General features: G+C 61.3%; 5 protein-coding genes across 5 annotated transcripts; 3 read left to right on the forward strand and 2 right to left on the reverse strand.

Moving 5' to 3' along the window:
- Positions 1 to 54: 54 nt before the first annotated feature.
- Positions 55 to 1,932, forward strand: BDZ90DRAFT_247011 (fatty acid/sphingolipid desaturase; the record flags this gene model as incomplete). The annotated part of the gene is made up of 4 exons (XM_025507585.1): positions 55 to 71; positions 134 to 430; positions 464 to 1,505; positions 1,573 to 1,932. 4 exons carry the CDS (start codon positions 55 to 57, stop codon positions 1,930 to 1,932), a joined length of 1,716 nt encoding a protein of 571 aa, XP_025360213.1.
- Positions 1,933 to 3,483: 1,551 nt separating this feature from the next.
- On the forward strand, positions 3,484 to 7,329 carry BDZ90DRAFT_69282 (TPR-like protein). Its single transcript, XM_025509785.1, has 2 exons — positions 3,484 to 4,134; positions 4,231 to 7,329. The coding sequence occupies exons 1-2, from the start codon at positions 3,672 to 3,674 to the stop codon at positions 7,239 to 7,241; spliced, it is 3,474 nt and encodes a 1,157-aa protein (XP_025360214.1). The 5' UTR covers positions 3,484 to 3,671; the 3' UTR covers positions 7,242 to 7,329.
- On the reverse strand, positions 7,054 to 11,643 carry BDZ90DRAFT_234043 (hypothetical protein). The gene has a single exon (XM_025506871.1). It carries the CDS (start codon positions 11,600 to 11,602, stop codon positions 7,418 to 7,420), a length of 4,185 nt encoding a protein of 1,394 aa, XP_025360215.1. The 5' UTR covers positions 11,603 to 11,643; the 3' UTR covers positions 7,054 to 7,417.
- Positions 11,644 to 11,820: 177 nt separating this feature from the next.
- Positions 11,821 to 14,450, forward strand: BDZ90DRAFT_234044 (hypothetical protein). The gene has a single exon (XM_025506872.1). It carries the CDS (start codon positions 11,905 to 11,907, stop codon positions 14,296 to 14,298), a length of 2,394 nt encoding a protein of 797 aa, XP_025360216.1. The 5' UTR covers positions 11,821 to 11,904; the 3' UTR covers positions 14,299 to 14,450.
- Positions 14,372 to 15,961, reverse strand: BDZ90DRAFT_69359 (hypothetical protein). The gene is made up of 4 exons (XM_025509786.1): positions 14,819 to 15,961; positions 14,656 to 14,742; positions 14,548 to 14,575; positions 14,372 to 14,474 (listed from the first exon to the last, which is right to left on the reverse strand). Exons 1-4 carry the CDS (start codon positions 15,655 to 15,657, stop codon positions 14,445 to 14,447), a joined length of 984 nt encoding a protein of 327 aa, XP_025360217.1. The 5' UTR covers positions 15,658 to 15,961; the 3' UTR covers positions 14,372 to 14,444.
- Between the last annotated feature and the right edge of the window lie 149 nt (positions 15,962 to 16,110).

A 16,110-nucleotide genomic window follows, 5' to 3' on the forward strand; every position in this document is an offset into this window, starting at 1 on the left:
CTAGTCCGAGTCGTCATTTCACAAAACGCTCCATTGCTCGCCCATCGCAACTCGATGTCATGGCATCGTCGGTAGAGCAAGCAAGTCCTACACAGGCACGCAACGAACTCGACACAGCCCTCAATGCGGGCAGCCAGAGTTCCTCCTCGCCATCCTCGTCGTCGTCGCCGCCGCCGCCGCCGTCGCCGCCGCGCAAGCAGCTGACGCGCTCTCAGTTGGCTCGCAGAATCGCCAAAGGCGAGACGCTCGTACTGCGGGGCAGGACCATATACAAGCTCGACTCATGGATCAAGCGTCACCCAGGCGGAGAGCTTGCCATACTCCACTTCGTTGGTCGAGATGCTTCGGATGAGATTGAAGTGTACCACTCGCAGGCCACCCTCGACCGAATGCGCGTCTTCGCTGTAGCCACGCTGGCTGAGGATGACTGGTTGGGGCCAAAGAGGAAGTCAGATGGAGCGAGGACTGGATACCGCCCATTGATTCCGCCTATTCAGCTGGGATACCGTAATGGCAGGCTGGATCATCCTGATGCGCACGAGGATCTGTGGAGAAGGAAGCGTCGCAGCGACCATGGCGGGGGCGATGCCGAGCGCTCCCGCTCATTGAGTCCGTCAACTGCTTCAGATTCTGGCTACGAGTCAGCAGGACCATCATGGGACAAAGACGCAGAGAGACCGCAGACGTTTCCCCTGCCGCTCAGCTTGCTCGAGCCACCTCCCGACCCCGATGGAATGGACCCCGCCAAGGAGCGTGAAATCTCCATCGCCTTCAAGCAGCTACACGAAGAGGTCAAAGCCTCGGGCCTCTATACGCTCAGACCGGCCGGCTACATGCGTGAATGCTCTCGCTACCTCGGACTGGCCCTCACCTCGTACCTCTTCTGGCATTATGCCAACGGCCGAACCTCCTTCTTCCTCGCATCTTCCTTCTTCCTGGGCCTCTTCTGGCACCAGCTCACATTCACCGCCCATGATGCTGGACATTCGGGCATCACGCACAATCACACCCTCGATCGCCTGATCGGGTCTGTCATTGCTGATTTGATTGGGGGGCTGTCGCTGGGCTGGTGGTGCGACAATCACGATGTGCATCACTTGGTCACCAACCACCCAGATCATGACCCGGACATTCAGCACATGCCCTTCTTTGCCATCAGCCCGCGTTTCGTTAAGGAGAATGAGGACGGACCTGCCACGCTCGGCCTCTGGTCATCCTACTACCGGAGGGTGCTCACCTTTGACGCCCCCGCTCGTCTCTTCCTCAAAGCGCAGCACCACCTCTACTACGTCGTGATGAGCCTGGGGCGATTCAACCTCTACGCAAACAGCTACGGCTTCCTCACCCTCAAGGCAAAGCGCGATCGCTGGTTCTACGTCGAGACGATCTTTCTTGCCATCTTCTGGAGCTGGTACGGGGCACTGCTGGCCAGCTGCCCTACGTGGGGAGTGAGGATCGGCTACCTTCTCATCTCGCACATTGTCACGAGTCCTCTGCATGTCCAGGTGAGCAGGCGAGCGCAGCAACGCTACCATTCCATCTCACCAATGTCCCCTGCCCCTTCGCCCACAGATCGTCCTCTCGCACTTCGCGCAGTCGTCCCACGACATGGGGTTGAGCGAGTCCTTCGCCTCCCGCCAAGTCCGCACCACAATGGACGTACAATGTGCCCCGTACCTCGACTTCCTACACGGCGGCCTGCACATGCAAGTATCTCACCACCTCTTCCCTCGTCTACCGCGTCACAACCTGCGCGAATGTCGCGATCGCTTTGTGAAGCCATTCGCAGACAAGTGGGGGCTTGGCTACCAGGAGTACACCTTTACAAAGGGGAATGGGCGAGTGCTCAAGGTGCTCAAGGACGTGGCTGATCAGGTTCGGGTGCTTGGTGAAGTCGCAGGGGCGCAGGCGAGAGGCGAGATCGAGCATTGAACAGTGTGTGTGTGCGCGCACGGAATACCATCACGACTGCTTGACGACGCCTGCAAACTCTTCTCTCGCTGGGGCGATCTCACGACAAGCCGCGGCCGGTCGGGAACGCCTCAACGCCATCTTGTGCGGAGCTTTGATCGTTTGTGCCTATCATTTAGACTCCGGCAGCTCACGATGGCTTTGAACCCTGGCGAGGGGCGGAGACACTCGCGCTTTACTAAGCCCCGCCAGCGTGGGTCGTGGCCTGGGTCTTGCATCTCTCGCCAGCTCATCGGTCCGAGTGACACGTCTCACGCGCACGCTACTTGATCGAACGACATCAGGTTAGCTCTGACACGATGGCTGGCGCGTGCGCGCCTCGCTCTTTCCGCGTGGCTGTCTACTTGCGGGGCAAAGTCAAGAAGCCGGGCCCGCGACGCCAAGCGTCACCAGATGAGCTGGCATCACAAGCCCGGCGCGCCCCGGTCTTCTGGTCTCATTGACACGATGAGATGAGGGAAAAGAAAGGCCGACGTGACCCTGCTTTGCCTGCTCGGTCGCCCGCGCTCGCCTGGGCTGCCCTGCGCGCCGAGCTTTGACGACCGTCAAGCTTCATATGCGCTGCGCTGCGCACACACAAGCAAGGCTAAATTGGAGACGACGAGCCACGAGAAGTCGCAAAAGCAATGGCCGTCCGCTCCTGCCATCGGACGCCGTCATCGCGCGCGCCCGCTGCTGCAGGCCCCTCCGCGACCACCCACACACTCGCGAAGACGCAGACTGCAGACGCAAGACTAAGCCGCACGCCCGGATAGAATCGTAGACGACGACGCCTCCCTCTTCGCTCCTTTGCCTTGCTGAGTTGGCTTTTGCCTGCCGCACTCGCCCGCCCGCCTGCCCGCCCCGTTGCTTGTCCGTCCGCCTGCCTGCCTGCGCCCCCCTCATCGACCGAGCTCCGACTCAATCGTCCACATGTCGTCGCTTAGCTGCCTCGCCTAGAGGCGCCTCTTCACACGCCGCTGGTCGAGGTCCAAGACAGAGAGTGGGACAGAGCGCAGACAAGAGAGATGCGCCCGGCCGCGCTTGCCGTCTTGAGAGAGTCCAGTCTTCCTCCTCCTCCTCCTCCTCCTCCCCTTCCACGTCCCCGCGCGCATCCACTCTCGTCCTCATCATCACGACCAGCATCGCGATCAACTTAACACCGCCGCAAAAAAATCGTCTACCGCTTCATCGGCACCACTCTCCTTATCGTCCTTCCGACAATCTTGCGACCTCATCGCGCGCCGTCACTTCCGTGTCCGCGCTTCGCTCGCCCTCCCCCATTCATCCGGCCAGGCGCACGCTACTCATCGTCTCGCCTCGACTCGCCCCGCCCTCGGGATAACAGATTGATTGGAAGGAGTTCTTTGCTCCTGCGTCGCCGTCGCTCTCGCTCGCCTCGCGGTAATATCGTCCCGGGTCTCCCAGCTTGATTGGGTGCTGCGCCGCAACTCCATCAAAGACCGCTGCCGCCGCCGCCGCCGCCGCCGCCGCCGCCGCCTGCCCTGCCTTCTCTCATTGGCGTTGGAACGTCAGGAACCATTTGCTGCGCTTGCTGCCTCATATCATCGCCATCACAGCACTCGATAGTCATCAGTCTTCTCGCCGACCCCCCGCTTTTGCCGCCGCATTCGCCGCGCACACGCACCAGGCACCAGCCACCCAGCGGCTTTCTCTTCTTCGCCTCTTTCTCGTAACGTGAGGAGCGAGCTTTGATCGCGATGCCGCCAGCACCTCCCCCTCCTCCGCAACATATGCAGCACGGACCTCCCCCACCCGGCTCGTATCCTCCTATGCACGCCCCTCACCATGCCTACGGTCAGCAGACGTCGCCCATGCCGCCTCATCCACAGGCGCACCCGCATCATCCAATGGCCCCGCCACCTCCAGGCCCCATCCAGAATGGCATGCGAGCCAATGGCTCTGCCCGTCAAGTCTCTGGGCCACAAGAGAGGAGGGAGCGTGAAGCAGCAGCCGCAGCCGCGCAGCATCGTGAGCATCAAGCACAGGCAGCCGAAGCTCAGGCGCAAGCACAAGCTCAGGCGCAAGCACAAGCAGCTGCTGCCGCAGGAGGCGTCCCTGCTGGTCGAGGTGGATCTTCCCATGGTCCTCCCGACATGCAACAGCCAGTCACCACGCTTCAGAAGCTGGCCCACGCTAATGAGTCGGCGTGGATTGCCATCGGTGAGTTGTTGCGACGACAGATTAGATGTGAGAGAGACCGAGGCATCGCGTTGTACTGACTCGCTTGACCCTCGACCCTACCGTTATCGCTATCAGGATCCGCCGCCGAGGCTATGGAAGACTCGGAGCGAGCTATTGCCGCATACGAGTGCGCGCTGCGACACAATCCTTACTCTGTACCTGCTATCAGCGCTATTGCTGGAGTGCACCGTGGCATGGATCGCTTTGCCAAGGCAGTAGAGTACTTTCAGCGCGTGCTCAACGTCTTGCCAGAGAGCGGGGAGACGTGGGGAGCAATGGGCCACTGCTACTTGATGATGGACGACCTTCAAAAGGCCTATACCGCTTACCAACAAGCTCTGTACCACCTGCAGAATCCCAAAGAGCCAAAGCTGTGGTACGGCATTGGCATCCTCTACGACCGCTACGGCTCCCTCGAGCACGCCGAAGAGGCCTTTGCTAGTGTCGTCAGAATGGACCCCAACTACGAAAAGGCAAACGAGATCTACTTCCGATTGGGCATCATCTATAAGCAGCAAAACAAATTCGAGTCGAGTCTCGAGTGCTTCCGCTACATTCTTGCGCACCCACCCAGGCCACTCACCGAGATTGACATCTGGTTCCAGATTGGTCACGTCCACGAGCAGCAGGGTAGCCTCGCTCAAGCAAAGGAGGCCTACGAGCGCGTGCTCTCTGACAACCCTGCGCACGCCAAGGTTCTACAGCAGCTCGGATGGCTCTACCACCAGCAGACTCCCTTCCAGAATCACGAGCGAGCTATTCACCTCCTCACCAAGAGTCTCGAGTCAGACCCCAATGACTCGCAAGGCTGGTATCTCCTTGGACGCGCTTACATGGCCAGTCAGAACTACAACAAGGCGTACGAGGCGTACCAGCAGGCAGTGTATCGCGATGGGAAGAATCCGACCTTCTGGTGCTCCATCGGTGTCCTCTACTACCAGATCAACCAGTACCGCGACGCCCTCGATGCCTACTCGCGCGCCATCCGCCTCAATCCGTACATCTCCGAAGTGTGGTTTGATTTGGGAAGTCTCTATGAGTCGTGCAACAACCAGATCTCAGACGCCATCGACGCCTATGCTCGAGCGTTGGAGCTTGACCCGCACAACGACAACATCCAGCAGCGCCTCGTGCTCCTTCGCAATGCCGAAGCCAATGGCGAGCAAGTGTCATCTGCTCCCACGCCTCAAGATGTGCACCCGACGGCGTATGCCAACAGCGGCGGTGGACCTGCCGGCCCTCCCTCCCAGCTCGGCGGAGGCCCTGCTCCCGGTCAGTACGGCATGGGTGGCCCACCTGGCGGCATGCCGGGTGGCCCGCCTCTTCCCCCTGGCGCTACTCATTCGCCTCCTCCTGGTGCACGGGAGCTGCCCGGCCCTGGTGGAATGGACAGGGAGCGAGAGATGCAGCATCGCGGTCCTCCCCCCGCAATTCCCAACATTGACGATCGCGGCATCCGAGGCCCATCACAGACGCCCTTTGCACCGATGGAGGCCCCACCGATGGGTGGACCAGGCAGTGCTAGAGCTTCCCCGACGCTCGCAAGCAGGCCGCCGTACCCTCCCCACCCGAGGAGCTCGCCTCGAGGCCCGCACACGCCGTCTTACCCAGAGCACCCGCCTCGCGGTATGGACCAGTATGGACGCCCGGTGGAAGCGGGAGACTGGCGTGGCGCTGGAGGACCTCCCCCACCTCTTCGCGCTGGACCGCCTCCTATGGACGAGCGATACGACTCGAGGGACAGTGGACCCGTCCCACCTGGCAGCTACGGGAACGGTGGAGGCGGCATGCCCTACGACCCGCTAGACCGCTCTCGCCCTGCACGACGCTCAGACGGCAGTGTGATCAGTGAGCGTGATGGACCTCTGCCGCCTCCGCCTCAGCAGCAGGCTCAGCAACCACCGCCCGCTCACGTCGAAGCAGCAGTCAAGAGCAGCGGAGGTGCAGGGAAGAAGGGCGGCGCGGCAACTGCAGGACGCAAGTCCGGTGCTGGTGGTAAGGAAAGCGGGAATGCTTCTCCTGCTGCGAGGTCGCGCAAGGCTGGTGGTGCGCTCGACAACTCGCGTGCCGCATCTCCGCTCATCGGCCGTAAGAGTGCGGCTGGTACGTCTAGTGGGCCATCGAAGGCGGGTACCGCACCTGGGACGCCTCTGCGATCCAATGACGAGGAGAAGGAGGCAGCAGTGGCCGCCAAAGCCAACGCGTCTTCATCGTCTTCTATGCCTCCCTCCCGCAAGATTGACGAGGACTATGACGAGGGAGCTGCGGACGCCCTACTCGGCCTCGCAAGTGCAGCTTCCGCCTCCGCAGCTATGCCTCCCCGTCCTACGCAAGCTGCAGCCTCAGCGCCACCGCCAGCTGCTGCTACTCCAGCGCCATCCACGAATGCGAATGGGGCTACTGGGAGCGCAAGCAATGCGATGGATGAGGACACTCCGTCTCGACCATCTCAGCCTCCGGGAGCATCCACAACCTCGCCCACAGGATCTCTACTGGGCAAGCGACCGGCTTCGCCCCGTGATGCTGACAAGGCGTCAAAGAGTGGAACGCCTGCTCCCGCCACTGATGGTGCTGATGGAGCTGCAACTGAAGCGAAGCAGAAGGCAGACGCAGAGATGACAGGAGAGGATGAGCAGCCTTTGGCGAAGAAGGCGAGGACGGGATCAGCTGAGGCAGCTGCGGATAAGGAGAGTGAGGCGCCCGCGGCGGCGTCGGCAGCAGCTGACAGTGCGGTCGCCGAGCCAAAGGAGAAGGAGAATGAGACAGCGGGAGCGCCCGCGCCGGCACCAGCGGTCGAGGAGACGATGAAGGAGGGCGCTGCCGCAAAAGCAGACGATGCCACCGCAGCGGCAGCGCAGCCAGATCAGCCTGCCGCGGCTGCGGTCGCGGATAAGCAGGAGGAGAAGTCGGCCAATGCTCCCTCCACCGCCCCCACTGATGCAGCAAAGGAGGAAGGCGAGGTGGAGGGTGAGGAAGGTGAAGTAAAGGCAGACGGAGCAGACGCGGCGGAGAAGAAGGACGAGCCAGCGGATGGTGCAGCGGAGGCGAAGAAGGAGGGGGAGGCGCCCGCTGCAGGGGCCAAGTAGAGATGCGGAGGTGGATACTGGTGACCTGAACTCTCATCTTGTACATCTTTGCTCCCGTTCTCCTTGCACCCTCATCCTTCTCTTTCAGATCGCGAAGAACAATTCAAAAGACGTCCTGCGCACAATGTAGGCAGATGCGAGTCCTGATTGTAAGCTGGCAACACGCTCGAAACCTCCTACATCCCTCCACCCCATCTCGACCTCCTCGCGTTGATCTCTCGTACAATTTCAGCCGCCTGCCGCGTATCTTCCGCTTCAAGATCAAAGCGCTTCTGTTGTCTTCCCACGCTTCCTGTCCCACCGCTTCCACCGCTCTTCAACGCCACCGTGAGCTTGAAGTGAGTGCTACCTGCTGGGAGTGGGTGATGGCTCGTGGAAGGAGAGAGGGCTCCTGCTGCGTCATCACCGCCGGCTGTAGTGGCGCTGACGTCACCGCCCTCAGAACGGGCAGCCACGGCCGCAGCGGCTGCACTGCTCAAACGACAGCCTGCAACATCACCTACGCTGAAGCTGGCCGCGGCGTGCGACGAAGAGGTCCCACCGCCGAAGAGAAGCCTTCCGCCGTACCCCGATCCGTCACCGGCATTACTTGCCGCGTCAGTGGGGATGAGGTGAATCCAATCCCCATCAATGGTAAGTGTCCGCTCGTGCTGTTGATTGTGGTGGTGATGCGAGGTGGAGTGGCCATGCGTCGTGGTTCCGCCGGCGTGGTGCAGCAGCCGTGAAGAAGCCCCACTAGGTAGTGCATTACGACCACGCGCGAACATGGGGGGCAAGCGACGGGAGACGGTCCAAGAGCGGTAGTAGTTGCTCCCTGACCCGGCAAGTAGGAGGTGCGCCAGGTTGGCTGAGGACATGCCTGTTGCCGTGCTGCTGCTGGAGAGTGTACTGCCGGACGCAGAGGGTCCCAGTCCTCCTCCCGCGCCGGCACCGCGAGGCGTACCACTCCCCTTGCTCGTCAAGCGGCCATCTCGACTCAATTCCCCCCCCGCAACGAGCCCGCTACTTCCCAGCGTCCCGCTGCCTGCCCCTTGCTCGCCTCCTCCGGCAATACTGCCGCCTAGGATGGGATTACGGAAGATGCTCGCGTTGGGGTTGGTCGACTGACTAGCCAAAGCCGCAAGCCCGCCCTGCGCGCCCAAGCTTGCCCTCCTCACCAGAACCAGGTCGTGACTACCCTGCAGGGACTCAACGGTCCTGTCGAGCGGCACAACGATGTTCTCTCCGGCACTCGCGTCTGGCCCTGCTGCCGTCACGCTCCCGCTCAAACCGCCGCCACCAGCGAGAGCAGCAGCGGCACTCTCCCTCGGCACGACCAAGGCCCACTCATCCGCTTTGCCCAGCTGTCTTCTCCTGCATACCAGCTCCAGCACATCGGCGAGGTACATGTCCTCTGGCACGCTGAGCGTCGTCTTGTATCGCACCTCGTCGTTGGGCGTAATGAGGATACGCAGGAAGATCGACGGAGCATTGCCGTAGTACGAGGGGCCGATGCCCCCGGCGGCGGAGCCGGGCCCAGTACTTCCTAGTGGCCCGCCGCCTGCGGCGAGGGAAGAGACAGTTGCGGAGGGCATAGCGGACGCGGAAGGGACGGCCGTGTTCGGCGAGCCGGGGAAGGCAGGCGCGTTGGGCGCTGTGCGACCTAAAGTGGCGCCACCGCCGGGAGGGGCGAGATTGTTGTTGTGTTGAGGAGCCAAAGAAGTTGGTGAGGTGAGTCCGCCACCTAGTCGGGCACCGGGCGGAGCCAGCGTCGTGCCTGCGAGGGTAGCTGCGGCTGCCGTTGAGGGCTTGAGGGTGCGTGGATAAGCGGAGCCTGCCATGTTGGCTGGCACGCCTGCTGTTCCAGCGCCTGCCCCTACTGCAGCTGCGTTACCCGCTGTGCCTCCCGCCCCTGTACCTCCCACCACTCTCGTCGCCCGCCTGAGGATCGCGTCAAATGTCGCAGCATGTTGTCTGACCTGCTGCTGGCTTGCCTCGACGATCGCGAACTCGTCTCCTCCGAAGCGACCCACCGTCAACCCACGGTCCAGCGACGGGTAGTCATCATCCACCTCCCCGTCCTCGACGATGCGCAAAACCCAGCCGATGGTGGACAGGACGATCTCCTGTGGACCTCCAGAGGTCGAGGCCTTGTCCTCGAGTCGCGGAGACCAGCCCGCCTCCCAGTAGCAGTAAAGCCCGTAACCGATTAGCTCCTCCATTGTTGCGTCCTTGCGCACCGACAGCGTAAGGCAGCGGGAAGAAGATTTTGAGCGCAGAGCACCATTCCCCGCCGTAGCACCATCTGAGCCACCCTTAGCCGCATCATCTCCTCCCTCAGACCACGGGAAGTAGACGTCCACACTTAGGCTCCCAGCAGCCCCACCTGCTGCGCTTCTCCCGGAGATACCAGCATAGAACTGGCTGAAGGGGTTCTCCGGCGCAGAGTTCTGGCGTTGTAGGAGAAGACTGAGGGCTGACGGCTTTGGCTGGGGAGACAGAGCTGCAGATGGCCGCTCGGGCGACATCGGTCCTATGCTACCTGTATTGCTCCCTCTTCGGTCGAGCGGCACGCTATTGGCAGCAGAGCGTGTGGCGACCTCGTGAGGCGAGAGAGAAAGAGAGCGAAACCAGGCGTTTTGTTGACGTTCTTGCTCCTCTGGGGATAATATGGGTGACGGTGCCCGGCCGTGTGAGGGACGACGAGACCGTGATCGCTGCTTGGATCGGGATGCTTTGCTACGCCCTGACCTCTTCGTGCCATGCCCATCCTCGTGACCATCATTCCGTGCTCTTGTGTCAATGCGTACCCTTGGGATGCGTGCAGGCCCGTCTGAAGCGGACTGGCTCGTCGAACCTGTACCGTCTTCTCCGCGCTGCTCACGAATAGCCTCGAGCTCGCTATCTTCCTCTTCGCCTTCTGCAATGATCGTCTCGCCGCTGTGCTCTTCGCGACGGCCTAGCGGCGAAGGTGTCCTGCCTGGCACCGCTCCATCCGACATGCGCCTCGCAGAGTGGGGCAAGGAGCGCGCCCCTGCCTGGCTGCCGCTCGAGGCGCCAAGGATGGTCCAGGAGGGACGCCTTGCGGGCGGAGAGAGAGTTCGAGAGGATGATGCAGACGCCTCGACCCCAGAGGAACCCTCTAAGGGAAGCTCCTTGGGCGTAGGTCGAGGGCTATTCTCCACCGACTCGTCACCCGCAGCTGCTGAGGAGACGAGCGAGGAGAGGGAGGAATCGCTTTGAAGGTGGCGCAATGGATTCTTTGCTGGTATCGACGGGGTGTAGGGGCGGGAGAAGTCGTGCATTGATCCGGATGGTGCTGCTGGGTTGACTTTGCTCTGCCCGGACTGCAGAGCAAACGGGCGGGGATCTGTAGGCGTGGCTGGTAGAACACCCAATCTGATGTTGGCTGGTGTACTTGAGTCATCAATCGTGGCGGAACGACGACGCTGGCCTAGCGGAGACGTTGGAGGCTCAAGGGAAGGACTGACAGCGCCTGCTGACGTCGTCCTCGTCATGCTTTGAGTAGGAGGCGGCAGCGGTGATGGCGCCTGACGCGGCGATGACTCCTCCTCAAAGACGTCCGTCTCTGTGCCAGACGACGAAGCTTCTGCGCCCAGAGGCTGATTTCGACCTCGTGCTCCTCTCATACCAACGTCGCTGAGTAGTCTTGGCCTGCTTTCTGCGGTTGAGGACGAGACATATAGCTGGGGCGGAGTTTTGCCGCTCTCGTCGAGGGAATGTCTGCCACGTATCCCTCCTCCGCCAAGACTACCGGGCACAATGCTGTCTGTCCCTCTACGAGGATGTCTCTTTGGTGCAGTCGAAGAGTCACGCAAGCTTGGAGCCCTCTTTGCGTTGACGCGGATGCCCAACGCACCCGTCCTCCCAGCAGGGTAAATGGTCTGCGTGTAGCGAAGAGACGAGTGACGCTTGGCAGTCGGGTCTGCGTCTCGCTGAGCTGAAGGAGTAGTCGTCGTCGTCGTCGTAGCGACGCCCGGCCCTTGCCTAAGCCGTCGATTGTTGGAAGCCGTACGGCTGAGGGTGAAGGGCAGAGGCGCACCTCTCTTGCCCCTTCCGGGAGGACCAAGAGGCTGCGAAGAGATGATGGGCGAGTAGGCCGTCGCAATTTCGGGGAACTTGGCCGAGTCGTTGAGCCTGCCTAAAGCCACATGCGTATCGGCATCGGCGAGTGTCATCTTGGACGACGAGGCGACGGCGTTGTCACCCATCGGCGGGCCGGCGTCGCTGTCGATATATGCGCGATCACGGTCATGAGAAGGGAAAGAGATGACTCGCGCGCCGTGATGATCGTCGATGCGACGCAGGTAGGCCAGCCTGAGCTGTTGAATAGACCAGTCTGCATCGCGAAGGATGGACATGGTCGATGGGTATGGCGGGCAAAGCCCGAGGTGATGGGATGATGAGCGAGTAGAAAGGAAACGAGGGCGGCGCTCTGACCTCGCCGCCATTTGCCTGTGACGCCTCTCTCTGTGACCGACTCGCACGAGCCACGCATGGAGCGAGATCCTGACGTGCACCCGGCGGCGGCAGGGCGCGGTGCGTCAGGGTTGAGAGATTTCCTCCTTGGATTGCTTCCACGCACTATCATCAAACAACCCTGTAGCATATACGATGGCTTCTTCATGATCTCCCCTTGTCCTCGTCCCCGCACTCGTCCGCAATGGCCTCAGCACACTCACCAACCACTGCTGGCAGTGAGAACACACCGGCAATGGCGCCTGGAACGCCTCCCCAAGACGCCGCAACCAAACAGCATCGAGACGACATCAACGAGATCCAAGATCATGAAGCGTCTCCCACAAAGAGCGTGACAGTTGCAGCTGGTCCATCGAAGAGCCTCGACTCCGCAGTCACACCGCTCGCATCATCACCATCACGCCTCAACAGGGCGTCGTCCCTCACGCAAGCTAGCAAAGATGGTCAGCCAGCATCGCCCTCCCCTACCCGGTCCATGAACCTTCCACTCTCCCTAGCCTCAGCTCAAGCCTCACCGCCTGCGGCGGTTCACGTCTCACCCACCTCATCATCGATGGCACCTCGCTCAGCCCGCAGTATCAACCGGAAAAGGATGAGCATCGGCTACATCGCCTCTCCCTCTCGCGACTCGCCGGCTAAGAGTAGCAGTCCGGTGCCTCCAGGTATCGCACCCTCACCCTTGGGACCGAGTGACTTTGCTCAGCGACTCCGAAATGCAGCTTCGGGATCGACCGCTGAATCTCGCCCTTCGAAGCCCAATGGCACCTCAGACTCCTCTTCGCTCTCTCCGCCCCCCATGATCCGGACAGACAGCTCGTCGTCTACGACCACTCTGGGCGGGAGCAGTGGCGGTCCGCCAACGACGGTCATGGATCTTTCCAAGGACCTACTCGCAGACATTGCTCGCAGAGAGCGACGTGTCTGGGAGCTCAAAGAGGAGTTGAGGCGAGAAGAGGGCGATCTCAAAGAGCTGAGGACAAGGTGGCAGAGATGCGTCACAAAGGACTTGGCAGCAGCAGCAGCGGCGCACACAGGCGTTGCGCATTCAACGTCATCCTCCATCTCGTCATCCATCTCAGATCAGCAGCAGACTTCTCCTACTTTAGCGATGGCCCAACTTCGCTCCGCACGGCGGCAAAGCCAGCAGCCTCCTGCCCCTCTTCAGACCCAATCGCGGAACAGCACGGATGCTGCCTCTGCAGTGGCCGGCCCATCATCTCCCCCAGCATCCCTGTCTGATATTCCGCAGCTCCCACCAAGCGTCACAGATGCCCTGCGCGGCTTCTCTGCCCTCATGCCCGCAGGACTGAGTGGTCACTATGATGCTCTGCTTGAGGGATTGAACGTGCCAAAGGTTGACGGCGTGGCAGCGGTACATCCACAGGGGGAGAAAAGACAGAGCCGCACACTGGAGGCACTCCACGAGGAGGAGGGCGATGAGGATGGAGCGGCTGCGACGGGTCACAGCGCAAGGTCGGCCACGAAGCAGGGGCAAGGGACGACGAGCGCTGCTCCTCGTCGAGGCAGCAGCAACCAGAGCGGTCGATCCTCCTTTTCACCAGGTGTCCGTGTTATTCCGAGCAACGACGCCGTCGAGGGCAGCAACAGCAAGATCGCTGCCGCCTCAGCATCCTCATCCTGGACATCAGGCTGGTCCAAACGACTTCGCGATGCAGCCGCGAAGGCAGAGAAGGTTATCGGAGATGCGATGACCGTCGAGGGGCTCTCCCCGGGAGTGGCCGGGCCCTCTGCTGCCTCCGCGAGACCTGCCTCGCCATCTTCAGCACCAGCCGATAGCGGCGAGGCGAAGAAAAGTCCGCAAGGTACTGCCTTGTCACCCTCCTCCTCTACGTGGGTGAAAGGCAAGAAGACGGCCACGTCACCTACCTCGTCGTCGGCGGCAGAAGAACGGCGTCCTTCCCTCTCCCCTTCCTCGTCGACTTCCTCGTCCTACTTTGCCACCTCCAACGAACGCGAGAAGCAGGCCCTCGCCTCGCGCCCTGAAGTTTCGTGGCTAGCTTCGTTCGTCAGCGGGAGCGGTACCCCCAGCCCATCGAGCGCAAAGCCTTCGACGAGCGCCAGCACGAGCACCCGGACAACGCCGCGCAGCTCGATGCTGTCCCGGCCTCAGTCGACTTCTTCCACTGCAACCACGGCGACCACTGCAACGACAACTCAGCGCTTGAGCGATGAAGCCCTCCTAGCGCTGGCGGAGGGGGATGGGTTGGTGCATGATGATGTGCAGGGAGGGCAGAGGGGCCTCATTGATCTTGATGCGAAGGAGGACGCGCCTCAGCCGCCGGCGAAGCAAGAGCAGACAGGTCAGGGTCTCAACGCGCCATCGAGCGAGGAGGGACACCAGGTGGGGAAGCACGAAGAGGAGAAGCGTCTTGATTCATGGGAAGAGTTTTTGGCAAGGACAGAAGCGAGGATAGGTAGTTTGGAGTCAAGCGCAGGGCAGGAGAATCAAGAAGAACTGGGACAGAAGGCGGCCAGCGTCGCCGAGGTGGGAAGCATAGCAGAGGCGGAGGATGCGGAGGCGAGATTAGAGCAACAGAAGGAGAAGCTCGAGGCGTGAGAGAGAGTGCAGGATGCGGCGCCATGTGCGCCAGTGATAGATGGAGATGGTAACCTCAGCCGTTGAAGTAGAAGTCCGATCTCCTCCTTGCTTCCTTCGACCTTACTTGCTTACTTGCTCTTGCTCCCTATAATTCAACCATTGCACTACTTTCCAGGCTTGCCCAGGTCGAGGATCTGGTAGCGATGTGGGCAGATCTCATCAGCTCATCACTTTGTTGACGCGTCGCTGACGCTGCATGGCACGAACCTTTTTCTTGAGCGTCTGCTCCCAGTGCCTGCCACGGTGTCAACGCAAGTCGCAGATCAGCACCTCCTCACCAGGCGTCCTCCAGTCAGAGCAGAAGCTCGTGCTTACCCTACAGCAGCCTTTCTGGTGCGAACCTTGCCTCCCTCGATTTGTTCTATCTGACTGACAAGCGCAGACCAGTCAGGCTTGTAGTTGCTGCGGATAAAGGGCGCGACGGTCTGTAGTCAGTCGTGGAGGCGAGGAAGGGAAGGCCTCCAGCGGCGTAGCTCACCGAACCATATCCTCCAAGATGATTGCATCTTCAGCAGCAGACCACGTCGCACCGCCCTTACCCACCACACTTTTCTTCGACGAGGCTTCAATCTTGGCCTTGACCCTCTGACGTCCAGCGGCAGCAGCAGGAGCGGCAGCTGCTGCCTTGGGCGTGACGCGAATGGTGCGCTTACCCCTGCCGAGGTTGGAAGAGGCAGAAGAAGAGGCCGAGGCTTCTTCGAGATCAACAGAGTGCGCGCTGCCTGTTACACTATTTGCTCGTCCACGCATGACAATGCTGGGTCCGGCTGCTGCCGACGAGGGGCCACCTTTAAGCCGCTTGGTGCTGTGCCACCTAGTCGTGGCGGCGCGCTTACTCTTGCTGCTGGTGGGTCCCGCCTCTTCGAGGCTCTGCCTTGCCTCGCGGTAATCCTCTTCGTGCTGCCCGTTGGCGTCATCGTCGTCGCTATCGTAGGACTGCGCATTTCTCTCTTCCTTGACAGGTCCCTTGCGCTTCCTTGCAGGAGGGCAAGGCGTGACCTCAGGCTCCTCTCCGACTTCGCTGCTGGCAACACCTGCGGCCGCAGCATCAGCAGCATCAGTATCGGTAGCGACGCTCAAGGGGGAGGAAGTGGTGGCGCCCATGGTGCTCTTCTTGCCTCGCGGCATGGCGAAGGGGTTGTGTGCGTGCGCGTGTACGTAGGCGGTATGGGTGAGCTTGCACGAGAGTCGTGATAGTTGCGGGCTACCTCGATGCGGCTGGGTCGATGTGATGAGAGAGAGAAGAGAGAGGCCGAAGCAATCAGAGCGCGACGAGGCGACGGGTGATGATTCGTGAAGAGCGGCACGGTTAGCCATCTTCAGGCACGCCCGCGCACACACATAAGAGAAAACGGAGCCGTAGGTCGCGCATCGGCAGTTGATTGCTCGCAGGCGTATGATGAGGTCGCGCACTGGCCAGCAGCAACGCGACGAGAAGGGGATCAAAGAAAAGGCATGCCGTCGCTGTCCTTTCTGAAATGCCCTGCTCTTGCCCGCGTCCCATTGCGACCACCGAGGCCGAAGGGATCATGCTGATGGGGAAGACCTGCTAGGGCGTCATGAGCCTGCGCTCGACGTACACTGCCACCTTCATCGGAGTCCCCAACGGCATTGCCTGGCGGCAGGTCTTCCCTGCTCAGCCCGTTCGCGGCCCCTTCACGAGTGAATGGTAGGTTCTCCTTGTTCTCCCCTTCTCGCTTCCCCTTCAACATCATCCTCGAACCCATGTCCTGCCTTGCGATCCTCAGTCTCCCCTTCCTCCATCCAGCG

Source organism: Jaminaea rosea, assembly GCF_003144245.1.
Source record: "Jaminaea rosea strain MCA 5214 unplaced genomic scaffold BDZ90scaffold_14, whole genome shotgun sequence".
In the NCBI taxonomy this organism is placed as follows: domain Eukaryota; kingdom Fungi; phylum Basidiomycota; class Exobasidiomycetes; order Microstromatales; genus Jaminaea; species Jaminaea rosea.